Source organism: Anguilla rostrata, chromosome 7 (genome assembly GCF_018555375.3).
Source record: "Anguilla rostrata isolate EN2019 chromosome 7, ASM1855537v3, whole genome shotgun sequence".
Classification (NCBI taxonomy): domain Eukaryota; kingdom Metazoa; phylum Chordata; class Actinopteri; order Anguilliformes; family Anguillidae; genus Anguilla; species Anguilla rostrata.
Window position 1 is genome coordinate 34,794,359 of NC_057939.1, and position 17,938 is coordinate 34,812,296.

The window sequence follows — 17,938 nt, forward strand, 5'->3', positions numbered from 1 at the left end:
GGGGGAAAGACCTGGACCAGTTCCCCAGACAGAGGATGTTTCTCTGTCCACCACAAGCTGCCAAAGCTCTGAGAGCTTCACTGTCCTCTCAGCCCAGCCATGGAGATCAGACCTCTCACGAGAATTTGAATAGCTATGTGTCTGTTACCAAGAGATACCAAGTTTACATTACTCTGTCATTTTCCAATTGGCAGTTGGCATGGGGAGCATACAACAGAGACCCCCTGCCCCTCACTTATTATGGATTGTTAGGTAAAATTGGTCTCTTTGGAGTCGTGGACAGGGTCAAACAACCCCCTTGGGCCTGTGCCTGAGCTGTATTGCCCCTAGAATGAGCCCCCCCAAACGCACCCAGACCAGGGGCACTCTGTGGTTCCGAACACTGTGCACACAAACATGCCACACAAGCCGTAGTTTATTGGTACAGTTTTTCAGGATTTCATTTTTATCCATAAAATAGAGGAATATTTCATTATTACTAATAATAGATTAAATTTATATAATGCCTTCATCTTCAATACAATGAAGCTCAGCCCAACTGAGGTGGAGATACACTGTACATGTATTGAGCCGTACAAACAGTGCTCCTCCTTCTCAGTTCTCTTTACCCTTTTGCTGTAGGTCTTGAGCCGGCCTCCGCTTCCACCTCTTCATTGAAGTTGGCAAAGCCAGTGCCAGCCCCCCAGCCCCTTCCACTACCAAAGAGGTGTAGCTATGCGGAAGAGCAGGACCCCACGTGTGCAGCTGCCACACTGCTTGTCCTCAAGCAGAAGCTGGCCTCTGCATCGCCTGCCAGGTAATCCTCAATCATTAACCTCTGTCTCCTCATCCTTGCATTCTTTCTCTATAATATCTACTGCTTCTTTGGAGACAATAGCCAGGACTTAGAAGAAGCAAATTTATGGGACCATGGCCAAAACCAGCCTCCCGGGATGTGCTCTGTGTTACGTGCTACAGTCCAGGCTGTTCTATGTGCTGTTAGTGTCATTATTGCAGGGTGTCCTGTGTGATGTTTTACAGTGCTTTTATACACTCAAGGTCCAGAAATACCACATATTTTGTACCACTACTGAATAACGAATGGGTTTTTACCTGTTGATCTATAAAAATCAGGTAACCTTAGAAAAGTGTTAAGCTCCAGCCTTTCTGGTCCCATCTAGTCTCTGCTTTCAGATACTCAATGTCTGAGAGAGCATCTGGAAAACTTTTTTTTACTTCCTGTGGCATATCAGGTTGCCAGATTTAGAACTTGTCCAAAATACGAACCATGTAATCACACACTCTGAATCAAATTCCCAGAAGGGAATCTTGAATTTTATAGAATGCTTTTTAGAATCATAGAGCTTGTCCCATTGACCCAAGTTTCAGCCTAGAAGTGGCTATGCAAATTGTAGCTTAAAAGTTTTTAAATTTAATTTAAAATTTGTCTAGCTAGCTAACATTGTTCTGCAGCTACCTAGATTGTAATGGCTTGAGCTTGTTTCAGTGTGCACATCACTTGCAGCGGCAACCTCTGAGAATGTTCTGCTCCACTGAATTGCCAACTCCAGTTGGAGTCCCATCCACAGACCTGTACCATCCGAGATTGTGATTTGTCATACGTATTTACTCCATTGGTTTGGAGGAGGGGTATTCCACACAGCCCACTCCTCACCCTATAACCATCAAGTACAACATGTTCTTGGGTATTTTTTTAAAGCCTCTTTACCTGGGCTAGATGCTTTGCAATTTTTTGCAGCGTCCAGAAGAATGCTTATCCCAAGTCATTTGTGACCCGTGTCCTCTGACTATTCTGTCTCTCACTATTCTGCTTTAGCACTTCAGGGGGCTGTGTGGAGCCAAAGGACAAGGAAGAACACAGCCAAGACAAAGCAAAAGCCCCTGTCGTCCCTTTTGGCATAGACCTCTATTATTGGGGTCAGGAGCAACCCACTGCGGGCAAAATGATTAGGTACCATACCCAAAAATTCTTTGCAATCTCTTTCATGTGCCTTAAAACTTTCCATTTTCATTTGCGGTTTCAGTTCTGCTCTTACTGAAAAAGGTTGCCCAAGCTTCTCTGAGAAGGGCATCTGTCGGTACAGGCTTTTGTTGTATCTCAACACAAAAAGACCTAATTTAAGTAACTAATCATGGTCTTTAGTCAAGACCTTGTTTTTTATATTTTTATCAGGTGTTTTAGTGCTGGGATAGAAGAAAGGCCACACCCTCACTGCACCTACTGAGATGCAATGCTGTGAAAACCTATTTGCCCCCTTCCTGATTTCCTCCATAATTGCATATTTGTCACACTGAATGGTTTGAGATCTTTAAATGTAATATTAGACTAAGGGAACCTGAGTAAACACAAAACAAATTTTAAATTATTACTTCATTTATTTAATAAGAGAAGTTACCAAATGTGAAAAAGTAATTGCCCCCTTAAACTTAATGCCCCCCTTAACCAATAATTGGTTGCACCACCTTTAGCAGCAATAACTGCAACCGAATGCTTCCTATAACTTGACAGTCTTTCACATCACTGTGGAGGGATTTTAACCCACTGTTCTTTGCAGAACTGCTTTAATTCAGATAAATGTATAAGTTTTTGTGCATGAACTACTTGTTTCAGGTCCTGCCACAGCATCTTATTGGATTCAAGTTTGAACTTTGACTAGGCCATTCCAAAACATTTGTTTTGTTTCCTCTCAGCCATTCAGATGTGGACTTACTTTGTGTTTTGGATCATTTCTTGCTGCATAACCCAATTCCACTTCAGCTTCACCTCACAGGCAGATGACCGGACATTCTTCTTAAGAATTCTCTGGTACAGAGCAGAATTCATGGTTCCTTCAATAATGGCAAATCGTCCAGGCCCGATCAAAGTATTCTGACACCATCACACTACCACCACATTTGACTGTTGGTTTAATGTTCTTACTGTGAAATTTTAGATGTGCTTTACACCAGACATATTGGTGCCTGTGACATACAAAAAGTTCCACTTCTGACACATTTGTCCGGAGAACATTATCCCAAAAGGCTTGGGGATCAATTTTTGCAAACGCATTGATGTTTCTCGTGGTTAGCAGTGATTTCCGGTTTGCTACTTTCCCATGAATTCCCATTTTTTCTGGTCTCTTTCTTATTGTGAAGTTATGAACACTGACATTAGCTGAGGCTAGAGAGGTTTGCAGTTCGTTGGATGCTCTTTGTTACTTCCTGGATCAGTTGTTGCTGCGCCCTTTGAGAAAATTTGGTATGAAAACAATAATTTGCATAATATGAGGAATAATATTTTGCAGTTCTAATCAGAAGAAATGGCTAAACATAGATGTTAACTACTACCATTTAACAAAGATGAATTTATGTTATAAGTTAGTGACATGCAAGGGAGATATTGGAGGAAAAGTCTGTAGATACTTATTCCTCAAAGCAGCTGTTGGAGGGAAATGGGCCAGCTTGGTTTATTTTGTGGCCAGTAGCAGGCCAACTCTGCCTCAGTGATCAGACGAAGGCTTGTTGGGGTGCATGGCGAAGTCCCTCAATTTCCTTAGTGCAGCTGGTCAGGTAGCCAAGTGCCTTTACCGTCAGAGAAAAGCTGTAATGCTTTTGGTGAGTTTTTAGGCTTACAAAGTCACTGATGCAACAGGACCCCATGTGTGTTTCTTGGAACCTGTTTGGTGGATTATTTTGGGCACACAAACATTTGTTTGACTCATGGTAATGGAGCTGTCAATCAAACAGTGATAGATAAACCATTGATTAGTGCTTTAATGTTTAAGTGTGTTAAACCAGGCTCCCCATTTCCTCCTAAAAGGAGAGTTTCTGCCCCAAGCTGGACCAGCAGTGAGTTTCTAATTGAACAAGTAGTGAGTTTATTGCAGGGTCACAAGAGGAAAGGGACAGGCACTTAATTATGCCTTGGTTGACCAGAAAACGTTAATGGTGAATATGCAGGAGGTCACTTCCATGGTCAGGGAGTCAGACTATTACATTGTGCCTGTGTATGGTTACGTAGTTTCACCAGCCACTCCCGGGAAGATTCACCACTGTTCCAAGTGTTCTCCATTTGGAGATAATGCCTCTCACTATGGTTCGGTGGTGTCCCAGAGCCTTAGAAATGGCTTTGTGACCTTTTCCAGACTGATATATTTCAACAGCAATTTTTTTTCATCTCTTCTGGAGTTTCTTTTGATCATAGCAGTGTACTTGTAGAAATTTTGTGGTGATTACTTCACTGTGATGGTAAGGTTCTATGTGAGTGTAGTTTAGATTCAACAATATGGCTGGCTCCAATCAAGCCTGGCTTTGTTCAATCAGCTGAATCTATCCATCCATCCATCCATTATCTATACCTGCTTACTCTGAGCAGGGTCACAGGGGGATGGGATCCCAGCTTGCATTGGGCGAGAGGTAGGAATACATCCTGGACAGGCTGCCAATCTATCGCAGGGCACACACAACATTCACTCACACACTCATACCTATGGGCAATTTAGAGTCTCCAATTAGCATACCAGCTTGTCTTTGGACTGTGGGAGGAAACAGGACTGCCCGGAGGAGACCCACATGGACATGGGGTGAACATGCAAACTCCAAGCCGAGATTTGACCCCACAACCTTCTTGCTGTGAGGCGACCGTGCTACCCACTGCACAACCGTGCCACCCCAGCTGAATCTAATTATCAATTAAGAATTTTTTATTAATTAAGAATATAACACCGAAACAAGTGTGTGATTGGCTCTCATTAATATAGTCATATTGTATCATGCCTCTGAAGATGGTTTCCTGTTCATTCTGTGCTGCCTTCATGTCCGCCACTAGAGGGTGATATTGCCCATTCAAAGTTACTTCAGGACTGCTGGCCTCCTGGCTGGTGTTTTTTACTTTTCTATTTGGGAAAGGAATGGGGTATGGTGCCACAGCACCTGCAATTACTTACAACTCCATGTATATCTCAAAAAGAAAAGTAGGAAAAAGGTGCTTACAGGTTAATTGCTTACAGCTGCTTTCGCATATGGATGGTGTGGAAACGAAGCAGTGGTGCAGGTGACCCCATGTGTTGGTGACAGTGCTCTGCTCCCTGTACCTGCTTCAGGTTCAGCTCTCAGCACCAATTCTGGGTTCCACATGAGGTAGAGGAAGAAGTAGAGAACAAAGAACTCTCTGCGCAGATGAAGTCCAGGTATATCACCTTTGCTGGGAACTTTGAGCCGATCACGCATGAATGCAGGGCTCCCATGCCCAATGGCACTCTCTGCAAACGGCAAGACCGGGTTAAGGTGAGCAGCATGGACTTTGCCCTCTGAAGTACACACACACGTGGCCCTATGACACACAGACATGCATACCTGGCCAAATGAGACACACATCTGGCCCAATTAGACACACTCACACACACCTGGGCCAAATAGACACACTCACACACACCTCTGGCTTAGTGAAACACACACACACCCGGCCCTATGAGACACACACACACCTGGCCCCATGAGATATACACACACCTGGCCCTATGAGACACACACACACACACACACACACACACACACCTGGCCCCACGAGATATACACACACCTGGCCCTATGAGACACACACGCACTCACGCACACCTGGCCCTATGAGACACACACACAGACACACCTGGCCCCATGAGATACACACTCCTGGCCCTATGAGACACACACACACCTGGCCCCATGAGATACACACACACCTGGCCCTGTGAGACACACACAGACACACCTGGCCCTATGAGACACACACACACACCTGGCCCTATGAGACACACACACACACCTGGCCCTATGAGACACACACACACACACACACACCTGGCCCCATGAGACACACACACACACCTGGCCATGGTGCTCTCTGCAAACGGCAAGACCGGGGTAAGGTGAGCAGCATGGACCTTGCCCTCAAGTACACACATACACGTGGCCCTATGACACACACAGACATGCACACCTGGTCAAATGAGACACACATCTGGCCCTATGAGACACACACACATATACCTAGCTGTAGGAGAGACAGACACAAACACTTGGCACTATGAGGCACACACACACACACACACACACACACACACACACACCTGACCCTATAAGACACATACACACACCTGGCCCTCTGAGGTACATATATGTCCGGCCCACTTAGACACATACACCAGATCCTCTCTCTGATGCACACATCTGGCTTCTGAAAGTGACACTTCATTTTATAGCTAGGAATATCAACAAATGGAACCTCCCATGAGCATGATTTGGAATGGTAAATTAGTGGATTGTGTGTGTGTGTTCATCTTAGTGTGTGAGAATAACTTTTTCCATGTTCATGTGATAGGACAGTAAGTAGAAATTGTGGTTTCAGACATCTTGTGTGTTCCTGCAGTGTCCTTTCCATGGGGTGATTATCCCAAGGGATGATATGGGTAACCCCACAAACCCTGATGATGCAGCTCGGCTGGAGAAGGAGAGGATGAAGCTTCAGGAAGATCAGCCAGGTCAGTCACTACAGTCATTACTGCTTCACCAGGTCAGTCACTATAATCATTACTGCTTTACCAGGTCAGTCACTACAGTCATTACTGCTTCACCAGGTCAGTCACTACAGTCATTAGTGCTTCACCAGGTCAGTCACTAGTCATTACTGCTTCACCAGGTCAGTCACTACAGTCATTCCTGCTTCACCAGATCAGTCACTGCAGTCATTAGTGCTTCACCATATATGTTGGATATGTTTATTGTTTTGCTGCGGAAGAGAGCGACTGCTAAATGCCTTAATGTAAAGGTAAAAATTGACATGCATTTAAGCTCATGTGTATTCATTGCTCAATTGTGAAAAAAATTCTGCTAAAATGGTTTAAATAGTCACTACCTCTATATGCTCAAATATGTACATGCCAGCTTTTTGGTACACAATACATTCATCAGATCCAATTTGTATTGTATTTTACTGCAGTGATCTTCTGATCTTAAGGCCTTTCAGCATGCTCACGCTACAGGTGTTCTGGCTGTACGTTCACTCCTAACATCAGTCAGAGTGAGATCAATGACTAGATTACCCAACTCACACACTTCCCTCTTGACAAATTCATCAAATTCCCCAGAACAAATGCTTTTACCTAACATACCCATCCAATCCCCCAACACAAGCAATTCCCCAAAACAAGGCAACCAAATCCCCCAATACAGCTATCTCTTCCTCAGTAAATTCACTGCGGGGGGGGGGGGGGGGTTTCTTGGCTGAGGAATAGATGATTTCAAGAAATCAGTTATCAATACACTGGTAATCAGGAGGGGCAGACTCACCCTGTCTCCTGATGTCTGCTCAGCGAGCCACTTAAGTGCCTCTTCCCTGGGTTGCTGGAGTGGCCCATTTGCCACCGCTGCTTTCAGTGGCTTGTTAACGGACAGGTGCTGAAGCCGAGCACTCACTTGTGAAATAGCATCTTTTGTAGCTAACCAGAGTATTGATCTCCCCCTGCCCACTGCTTTCTATCCAAACACAGCCACTGTCCCTCCACCCCCAACCCCTCACTAAGATACTGGGTTTGGTCCAAATGGCAAGACTCTGGCTGGCCACTTGCTCTCACCACTGTATTGATTTTTGCTCAAAGGCTCTTAAATGATTCCTTCATTTTGTTTTCATCTCTAGCTAGTCATATATATTATTGCTGTTCTGTACTTGTAAAGCTTACTCTGCTCAGATTCTGTTTTATTAACCCCAAGGTTCTCTACTCAGAGACACCATTTCTGCTAATATGATATTACACCTTTCCCTCAAATCTGAGATTACTGCAACCTCTCTGGAGTGCTTGATCCCCCAAGGGGAACTCCATAATTTAAAATATTGTTCCATACCTAAAACAGGCGTGCCTGCCCCCACATTCCTGCCCCATAGACTGATGAAGACTTCACTGAAACCTTCCCATCTTCTAGTCATCTCTGTTCAGAAGTAGTCTTGGACCCCAAATGGTAGATCTGAAGAGACTTCACTGCCTGGAGCTTTCAGCTAATTGCCATGCCAGAGAGGTGGTAGTAGAGTTTGGTCAGATTGTCAGAAGGTGGTTTGCAGAAGTGTGACATAGTTGACCACGTTTCCTCTTGCTATAGAGGGTATGCACATGACGTCACAGCAAGTGGTAGTCAGTGCGGTTACACCCACTGAGTGGCAGAAAGACTACTGAGTGGCAGAGTTAGCGTTCAGTTTGAATGCCGCGAAAACACAAAAAACACATCTAAAATGGGAAAGAGCTGTTGTGCGATTGACTGTACAAACAACAATAAATCGGAGCTGTCTTTTTACAGAGAAGCAAATGGATTGCTGCAATTCACAGGAACAACTGGAATATAGGCACCGAAACGTGGATTTGCGGTTATCATTTTGTGTCAGGTATGTTGGATTTTTGGGTAAAATCATATCTTAAGTTAGGTAGCTACTGTATTGACTACTCATCAATTAAATATTTAGCATCTTTCATTTATATTATGTGTAACTGTAAAGTTTTTGTCAGCATTTATTAAAAAATATCTACGATGATGAGCCTTGTGTTCTACAAACAAACGGGGGATGGTTAGATAGTGTTAGCTAGCCAAGGATATAGATTAAGGTATGCTTTTACCCAAAAATACAACATGCCTGACACAAAATAACAACTGCAAATCCACGTTTCGGTGCCTGGATTCCAGTTGTTTCTGCGAATTGCAGCGATCCATTTGCTTCTCTTTTCTATAGCTTTCGGCAGTCTGTGAAAAGATAGCTCAGATTTCTTGTTGAATGTCCATGGACCACTGGTTCTTTGGTAAGTTGTAAGGATCACTGTCGAGTCCAACTGCCTTTAATTTAAGCAGATAATCGTTTGTTTTACTCCCGGTTTTGCAGTTTCCTCTACTAAAGGCAGCCATGTCGCAGCATGTTTTGCCACTCAGTCCTACTGAGGGGGCGTATTCTGGTAGGAAAGTGACGTCAATGCATACCCTCTATTCACCCACTTTGCTTTGTCTCATTTATGTTTTAAGGGAAGCATTATTCTTTGGTGACTGGTGAGCTAGCATAGCTACAACATTTATTCAGTTCACTACAAAATATAATTCATAATTAAACCGGTGCAACCACTTGCGATCAAGATTGCGATCATAAAAGGTGCTGGTTTTACAGATAATTATTTTACTCTCTTCTTGAGAAATCATTCCCCCCACTGTTAACCTCTTAGCGCACAGCCCCTAGTGGTGGGCACGCCCGCGTGCCTAAATTACTAAACTCAAACATTCGGTGCTACTGCAACCAAAGTGTGAGATGAAAACAGAAACGCGTTGTTTCCGTTTCATTAGTAGACGATACATGACAACTATGCCGAAAACGGAGTTTCGCAGCCCCACCATTGTCGCTCCCGTCGTTCATTTAACACACACCCCCTCCCTGCAGTCTCATCTAAAAAACACCTCCCACCCTTGACATATTGGACAATATTGTCTATCTTGGCATTCATAAAAATATTCTTTCACCACTAAAAAATCGTATTCCGTCATAGCAACAAGATAAACCCGACAATAGCCCTAAGATATGCCTATACAGCAGTGAAAACGCTGCTCACTGAATAACGAAATAAACGAGAAAAAGTTTTTAAAAATGATACCATGTCATTCTACAGTCAATATCTGGGACTAAATATTGAATAAATATAAAACCTTACTGTTGGTTTTACGTGTAGAGATGTCCCTTTTGAGACTGCGTGGTCATATATTGTCTTGGACAATCCGTTTGGGAAATATAGGCGCATCTGTGACGCCTGGGTATCTTCCAAAATAGCTGTGCGTAACACCACACCTGTTGTTTACGGCGTCGTCGCCCTTTTTAGTACAGTCTGACTAGATTTACAATTCATTTATTCGGTAAGCGAGAGTATAAGCTTTCTAACGATGTATAACATGTCTAATTCTGCTTTCGGAATAGCGTTTTATAGGTCAGCGTAACAGAAAATATTCTTAGCATAGCATTCACTTACGCAATCACACTCTGTTAGCAGACAAATACGATGCACCTAACGAAACATGTTCAAGGATATTTCGTAATTTCTTGGAAAATACTATTATTATTGAGGACTTCTGAACATAGCTAAGCCATATGTTTGCTGATAGACCTAGCTGACATCGTTTTCTGGAGCAAAACAGAAGCGAATAGAACAATATAATTGATACTGTCTCTCTGTCTGTATCTACTGAACATAGAGGAGATTTCACCATTGCTATGTAAGTATTATCGTTCAAAATATTTCGGTTATATACGTTCTTTTTGAAATTGAGTATTTTTAGATAGGTTAGTGATGTTATATAATGTAAATATTTCACACTGTAATGTAAGCGTTAGACGGAAGTGTAATAGTTTTTGTGAAGCATGCAACAGTGATGACGTCAGAGCTGGAACATTGCCAAAACGTGGTGGGCGGGTGAAAATTGTTTTCATGTTGTCTCATCCCCATACAATAAAACATACGAGAGTACAGAGTATAGAAATACACACGAGTTAATTATTACACATTTAGGTACTGTACCGCATTGTGTGACAATGTTTTTGCATTATTTTTTAAATCTGATAGCAATGTTTCATCTTAAACCCTCATAAGGGGCTCATTTATATGCTTTATAATGGACAAAAAACATTTTATTCAATTTTGGAGAGATTTTGGATATGTTTCTGGACACCTAGCTATTTTAGACCACTGTACTGACTGAAAGCTTGTAATTCCCATTTGAAAATTATGCAACAGTGATTTTCTTGAGTCAAAACAGTTGATTTGTAGTGAAATACATGGATATGTTATGATTTACAGCAATGCATAATTTAGACATTTTGGATAGATTTGGAGATGCTGGGTACACTGCTTAGTTTTTGCTTCATACATCTATAGTAGTTCTACATATCCACCCTTAGATTTTATGAACTTGTGGTCAAGAAGTTTTTGACCTAGCACATGTATAGTTTAACCTCCTGCATATATTCAATCTCGCAGTATTTCATTGCGAACTTAAAAAGTGCAAATTTATTTTGGATTTTTTGTCAAAACAATTGCATTTGTGGCACTTTATTTCTTCCAAAATTATGAATATAAACTAATCTGTGTTAGTATTGTAAATTGTACAAATGTCTTGCTTCATTTAAGCCATTTTTCAAGTCTCTGTGGTGTTATAAAGCTTTAAATAGGGTACCCCCTAAATGGGCAAGGATTGGCAAAATTTGGCTTGTGCCTTAAGAGGTTAATACATCCAGGATGGGTTTTAATTATGTTATTTTTGCAACTGACTGAACCTTGTGTCAAACCCTGTTTGCTCAAGTACTTTCTTGACAGTCTGAGGTGGAAAAACCCCCTCCATTTGTAGACCCATCTTCAGTGAGATTATGTATTTTCTGAGAAAATTCTAGTATACATCCCTGAAATATAGGTAGTTCATTGCCCTAAATATCATTGCTTTCACCAGGGTGATAATGTAGAGGTGTAATACTGGTCAGTTTTCTTTTTTCGCTATGTTTATTATAGGACTGGCCCACACATTAAGTCCTGTAATGAACTGTATCTGTGGAATGCGGTGGTAACTATGTTGGGAGATAAACCGGGAATTAGGGTAGAAAATAAGTCTGCTCAATGTGCAAGTCACTTGGATTTAGATTCAGCTCCCCAAGAATAGTGCCAAAAAAACAAACATCAAGCAAAGAGTTGTCACCTTCCGTAGAAATGCGCACTGTCCATAGCAGCGGAAAATGTCTCACCCAGATATGGGAGACTGCAAACTCCACACAGAGACCTTCAACCACACAGCCTTCTTGGTGTGAGGCAACAGTACTACCCACTGCACCACCATACCGCCCGGGCTGAAACCAACAAGAAACACAACACTGTAAAACATTAGAAAGCCAACAGCAATTTTACAGTCACACTTCAATAATGTGTGTGGCCACCTCTTTCAGCCACTACTTCTAGGAATTTTTGTTGCATAGAATCAATAAGTGTCTGTATCTGTTGTTGTCGGATGTTTTCCCACTCCTGTAGAAGTACGCTTAGTTGCTGGGCATTAAGTGGAGGATCATGTTTTCTGATTCTGCGATTCAGCACAATCCCACACATGTTCTGTTGGGTTCAGATCAGGGTAGTAGGAAGGCCAAGGCAGCACCCGTGCACTTGCATCCCAAAGTGCATCTGTGACCACTCCAGCTGTGTGTGGCCTGGCATTGTCCTGTTGTAAGGTGAAGCCATGTTGTCTAACGTGGAACGATGAGCTGATCCACAATTTCATCCCTAAAACATTCTGCATTCAGCCTACCCTGCACAAAGTGAAGTTGGGTCCTGCCTGCATGGTGAATCCCTGCCCACATCATCACACTGGGCCCACCCCATCTGTCAGTTTCCTGGACACAGGCATCAGCATGCCACTCTCCTCTTCTTCGCTACACTCTGGTCCTTCCATCTGCATGGAACAGGCAGAAGTGTGACTCATCTGTGAATAGGACCTGATGCCACTGCAACCGAGTCCATCGCAGCCTCTGTCTGCACCAGTTCAGGGCAACAATTAAAGGCACTAGTGACACATAAGGACAAAAGGTTTCAGTCAGCATGGATTCGTATAATGCAGTAGTGACTCCTTTAATTAGTCCAGCACCTACAGTCTGCCTGTACCAGCTGCCTAAGATGCGGTCCTCCAACATAAAATTCCTGCAGCTTAACCGATGCATGGCGGACTATACAGAAGAAGTGTCTTCTCCACACATTCTGGGGGATGCAAATGCTAGTGTGCTCTCCTGAATGAGTTGAGGGTGTTCTAGAGAGGTGGGATTACAGTTGTCATTTGCCATTCCAAATTGGGAATAAATAAATAAATTAATTTAATGTATTAATTTAATAAATCACTATTTGCAATTTCCACCAGTTATGAGCACCAGTTATATATCATGATAATCACCCCACATGAATCAAGTAAATTATGCTTTTATAAATATACTCAGTTGGTACTTTGAAATGTTTTACAAACATTTTCTACCACCATTTGTTCTCTTTGGTAAGTGACCATGATTGTGACTGCTCTCTGCCATTTAAGCAACAGTTATTGGTCACCGGATCTCTCAGGTTGAGGGTGGTCTAAATAGGTGGGGCTCTAGCAGGCTGTGTGGTGTGTGGCCCTGCCCTTCTCTTCATATAGGATGGGGGGGCTAAGGTGTTGACAGAGGACTAGACCTGCTGGGGGACTCAGGCAGCTTAGGTCAATAATACTAATACCCATGGCCTCATCTCTAGAGGGGAGTTAAGCCTAACAAAGGACTGGCCTTAAGCAGAGAGGGGATCACAGACCCCTTGTAATTAGGAGGATTGCCTTTCACCCCCATCACAGAGGATTCAGACATCCCCAAATGAATTTGTAACTAATATCAGCCCCCGCTTACAAGCTTTGGTGCGCCAACAGAGCCAGACACTGGACCAGAATAGCACACATTTTTCTAAAATTTTCCTTAACTTGTTAATGCAATAGCCAGTTAATTGAATCAGCCTCGTTAGGGAGAGCAGGCAGCGTGGTGTGCCAATCAGAGCCGCCCACCTGGTTTTAATGCACCCAACTTTGCTAGTTGATGCCAACATGGGACTCTGGACCCCTCTGAATAGAGCTTAGGCCTCGGGCATGAAGGTGTGTGGGGCTGCAGATAGTGCACACACTCGAGTGTGTGTGCATGCATGCACGTAAGTTTGTTCTTGTGTGACAGGTGTGTGTATCTTGTACTTTGCACTGTATGACAGCTGTGTGTGTGTGTGTTTTGGAGCAGACTGGAGGGATCCAGAGCTTATGCGAGAAATTGAGGCCGCCACAGGGGAGGATCTGGGGTCCTCCAAGACATTTGGGAAGGGCAAGAATGGTTCCAAGGGCAAGGGCAAGAAGTACTCCAACCTGACAGACCTGAAGCAGAGCACCAACACGGCACGCTCCAGGTTGGAGAGGAAAGTCTTCAACAAGTAAGTCCACAAAACTCTGGAGCACTCAGTCACCATGCCTTTCTCTGGGCCTCCTGGGATTCAAAGACATTGCATCCTATGGGCTTAATGCTCACAAGCTTCAATGTGTGGGATCATTTGCATATATAATAAGATAATTTGTTTTCTTGCAGATGGTGTTTATGTGGACAGTAGTATACATCTTATGTGTATTTATATATTGTTATTAAATCAGCCAGTTACTGCTAGTACCAAGAGATTACAGAGAAACTGCACTTAAATAGAGCATACCGGCAAACTAAACCAAGAGCATTTTCTAAATCTGTAAATTCTTTTTTTTTTTCTTATTTCCAGAAGTGCCATGAGAAGAGTAACAGAGGCTATGAAACGAGTGGACAGAAGGAAGCATGAAAAATTTGCAAACCAGTTTAACTATGCATTGAATTGACACCTTTTAGACCATCGGGATACAGACCATTCAACTGGGAATGATATGGCAACAGTTGTACTTGTACCTTCTGGCAATACTGTGCAGACTTTATTTTATGTCCCACATCTTTATTGTGTACCAGTACTGAAAATCAGGGACCGTAGACGTGGCTTTGATGTTGTTGTGTTTTATCACATTAGTGTTTTGTGTCAGTGGAAAAAAAAAAAAAAAAAAAAAAAAAATATATATATATATATATATATATATATGCTTTCAAAAAACAAATTCCTTTTTATTTTACTTGTCTTATACTCCTGATCATTTTGGATTTTTGTATTTTGTCATACAAAAACTATTTAAAATAAAAACACTAATTATTAATGCTAAAATTAAATTAAGTGTTTCTCTGCAGTGTTGTTTGTAGTTTGAGGTTACAGTCTCCTTTAGAAGATTTCCTTCACTTGTGCCTGCAAAAATATATAAACCCCACACTGGAGTCTGAAATATAAATGATATAAATGAGTCAGATATATATAAATATTTAATGAAACACTGTGTTATGAAGCGGTAATACATCCAGGACAACAAGGCACACATGCCTCAAGACCCCTACATTTTATTCGTAATCTGGAAATATTTGAGGTGGAAAAAGTAGTATAGCCATTTAAATCCCTAGTCTTTATTGGTACAAACCTTCAGAGGGTCCATTCATGAATACAGGTCACAGGATGTCACAGCTTCATATTCCTTACTGTGGAGAGTTTTCAGTCTTTGTGTCCTGTAGATTGTGAGCCCACAGTGCTAACAACCAGAACTCTTATCTGCCTCAGTTCTCTGGCTCCTATGTGCATGTGGCACATTGTTAGTAATAAGCGCAGCACCCTGCCCCACAGCTCCCTGCTGTGACCCAGCCCACTCCATACCCGACCCCTCTGCATAGTCCGCTGTCCTTGAAGAACACCAGCTCCACTCAGTTTACACACCATTTGGATAGAATCAGGAGTTTCCCCTTTTCCCCACTTAGGACAGTATACAGTAGCAGTGGAAGCAAATAAAACGTAATTGCTGGCACACAGTAGGGCCCCTCTGTGGACACTGAATTGGGGAAAAAAGCCATTGAAAGGCCATCTCTACATCTGTCCACTGCCTGACATAAACAGCACACAACCTCCAGCAAGGAGTTTCACCATCAATTCAGTCACCGCTGTTAAAAATCTCTGACCTCTCAGGATGATTCACGAAGGATTTAACTCCTGACGCCACTGCTTCACACTCTTTATGGCTCCGGTTCTGCTGCAGAGCCACATGGCAACCGATCTGTTATGTTACACAGTTCATGGTCCTGAACGTGGATCCAGGTGGATATATAAGTACTGCAAGTGGAGGCGTGCGTTCCAATTACTTATTTTTTAACCTCATTGTTTCCCTTCCTTGCGTCTTTTCCTAGTATGGAAGGTCAAACTGGTCAGAAATAGACGCTACTTTATAGTCAGCCGTATATGGAAAAATAATGCACACCTCGCTGCCAATCAGAATTGAGTATTCAGCCGGGCTGTTGTATTCTGGTTTTGATAGATAGATAGATAGAAACTTTATTGATCCTGTAGGTTTCCAGTGAGTACAGCACCATAAGTTAAAAAGTCACACATCAAACATAGAGATAGTAACGATATATACATAAAATAAAAGAAAAAAGAAAATAAATAAAGAATAAAGTAGCAGCGATTATATAAAATAGCAGCGGTTGTGTCAGTTTAATTAATTAACTAGTGGTATATTAGCAGCGGTTGTTCCAGTTTAATTAAATAGGTAGTAAACAATAAATAATGAGACTGTTCAGTGTAATGATGTTCAGGTGATCAGGCCTAACTCTACTTCCTCAGACCTCAGACCTAACCTATCCTCCCCCACCCCCTCCTCTCCCTCCAACTTTGGAGTTGTACAGTCTGATGGCACGGGGAACAAAGGAATTTTTCAGTCTGTTCGTGTTGATCCTCGGGAGCAGCAGCCTGTCGCTGAACACACTTCTCTGGTTGCTGATGACAGTGTGCAGGGGATGGCTGGTATTGTCCAGAATTGCCAGCAGTTTTTCTAGTGTCCTCTTTTCCGCCACTGTCACCAGGGAGTCCAGCTTCACGCCGACCACAGAGCCGGCCCGCCTGATCAGCTTGTCCAGCCTGGAGGAGTCCCTCTTTGATGTGCTGCCCCCCCAGCACACTACAGCATAGAACAGGACGCTGGCTATTACCGACTGGTAAAACATCCACTGGAGTTTCCTGCAGATGTTAAACGATCGCAGCCTCCTCAGGAAGTACAGTCTGCTTTGGCCCTTCTTATAGAGATTGTCAGTGTTGTTGGACCAGTCCAACTTGTCATCCAGCACCAGCCCTAGGTACCTGTAGCTGCCCACAGCCTCAACTTCAACCCCCTCAATTTTGACTGGTTGGGGGCGTGGTCTGGACTTTCCAAAGTCTATGACCAGTTCTTTTGTTTTTGAGGTGTTGAGCTACAGGTGATTAGTGTGGCACCAGATGACAAAGTCCCTCACCAGACACCTATACTCCTCCTCCCGTTCCCCCCTAATACACCCCATGATGGCCGTGTCATCAGCAGAGTTATAGCTGAAGTCCGAAGTGTATAGGGTGAAGAGTAGAGGAGCCAGCACAGTCCCTTGGGGTGCTGCTGACCACAGTGTCAGATGTGATGTCCTTCAACCTGACATACTGTGACCGGTCTGTGAGGTAGTTGGTAATCCATGACACCAAGCGGGGGTCCACTCGTATCCTAGCCAGTTTGTCTTGAAGCAAAAGGGGCTGAATGGTATTGAAGGCACTCGAGAAGTCCAGAAACAAAATCCTGACCGTGCCACTTCCCTTGTCCAGATGCGAGTGGGCCCGATGCAGGAGGTAGAGGATAGCATCCTCCACCCCAACTCCTGTTCGATATGCAAACTGTAGCGGGTCCTGAGCATGCTGCACCTGAGGCCTGAGGAGGTTGAGGAGGAGCCTCTCCAGTGTCTTCATGATGTGTGATGTGAGTGCCACCGGTCTGTAGTCATTCATCTCACTTAGCCGGTTCTTTTTCGGAACCGGAACGATGCAGGATGTCTTCCACAGGGTGGGCACTCTCCCTAGTTGTAAACTGAGGTTGAAGACGTACTGTAGAGGCTCCCCCAGTTCAGCGGCGCAGGTCTTTAACAGCCTGGGACACACCTTGTCCGGGCCAGCTGCTTTCCTGGGGCGAACCTTCCTCAGTTCACTCCTGACCTGGTCCGCAGTGATGCAGGGAGGGGGATGGGAGGTGGGCAGGGAAGAGGGGTCAGCTCTGGAGTTGGTTAGAGGGGGGTGTGGGATGGGTGGAGGGGACCGGTCGAACCGGTTGAAAAAATTGTTGAGCTCGTTCGCCTTCTCCACTGTCCCCCCCTCTACACTGCTCTTCGCTTTGTAGCCTGTAAGGGTTCTCACACCATCCCAGACCTCCCTCATGTTGTTTGCCTGCAGTCTCTGCTCCACCTTCCCTCTGTAGCTCTCTTTCGCCTCCC

The 17,938-nt window shown here is 43.6% G+C and overlaps 1 protein-coding gene across 2 annotated transcripts in view; it reads left to right on the top strand.

The window, feature by feature from the left end:
* Nucleotides 1-16,168, top strand: part of uvssa (UV-stimulated scaffold protein A) — an 83,769-nt gene extending 67,601 nt beyond the window's left edge. For both annotated transcript variants that reach the window (XM_064344102.1, XM_064344101.1), the window contains exons 9-14: nucleotides 622-796; nucleotides 1,817-1,951; nucleotides 5,082-5,265; nucleotides 6,386-6,497; nucleotides 13,802-13,988; nucleotides 14,322-16,168. In XM_064344102.1, the coding sequence (XP_064200172.1) occupies nucleotides 622-796; nucleotides 1,817-1,951; nucleotides 5,082-5,265; nucleotides 6,386-6,497; nucleotides 13,802-13,988; nucleotides 14,322-14,415 (887 nt within the window). In that variant the 3' untranslated portion in view covers nucleotides 14,416-16,168. The remainder of the gene's footprint in view (nucleotides 1-621; nucleotides 797-1,816; nucleotides 1,952-5,081; nucleotides 5,266-6,385; nucleotides 6,498-13,801; nucleotides 13,989-14,321) is intronic.
* Nucleotides 16,169-17,938: the final 1,770 nt, after the last annotated feature.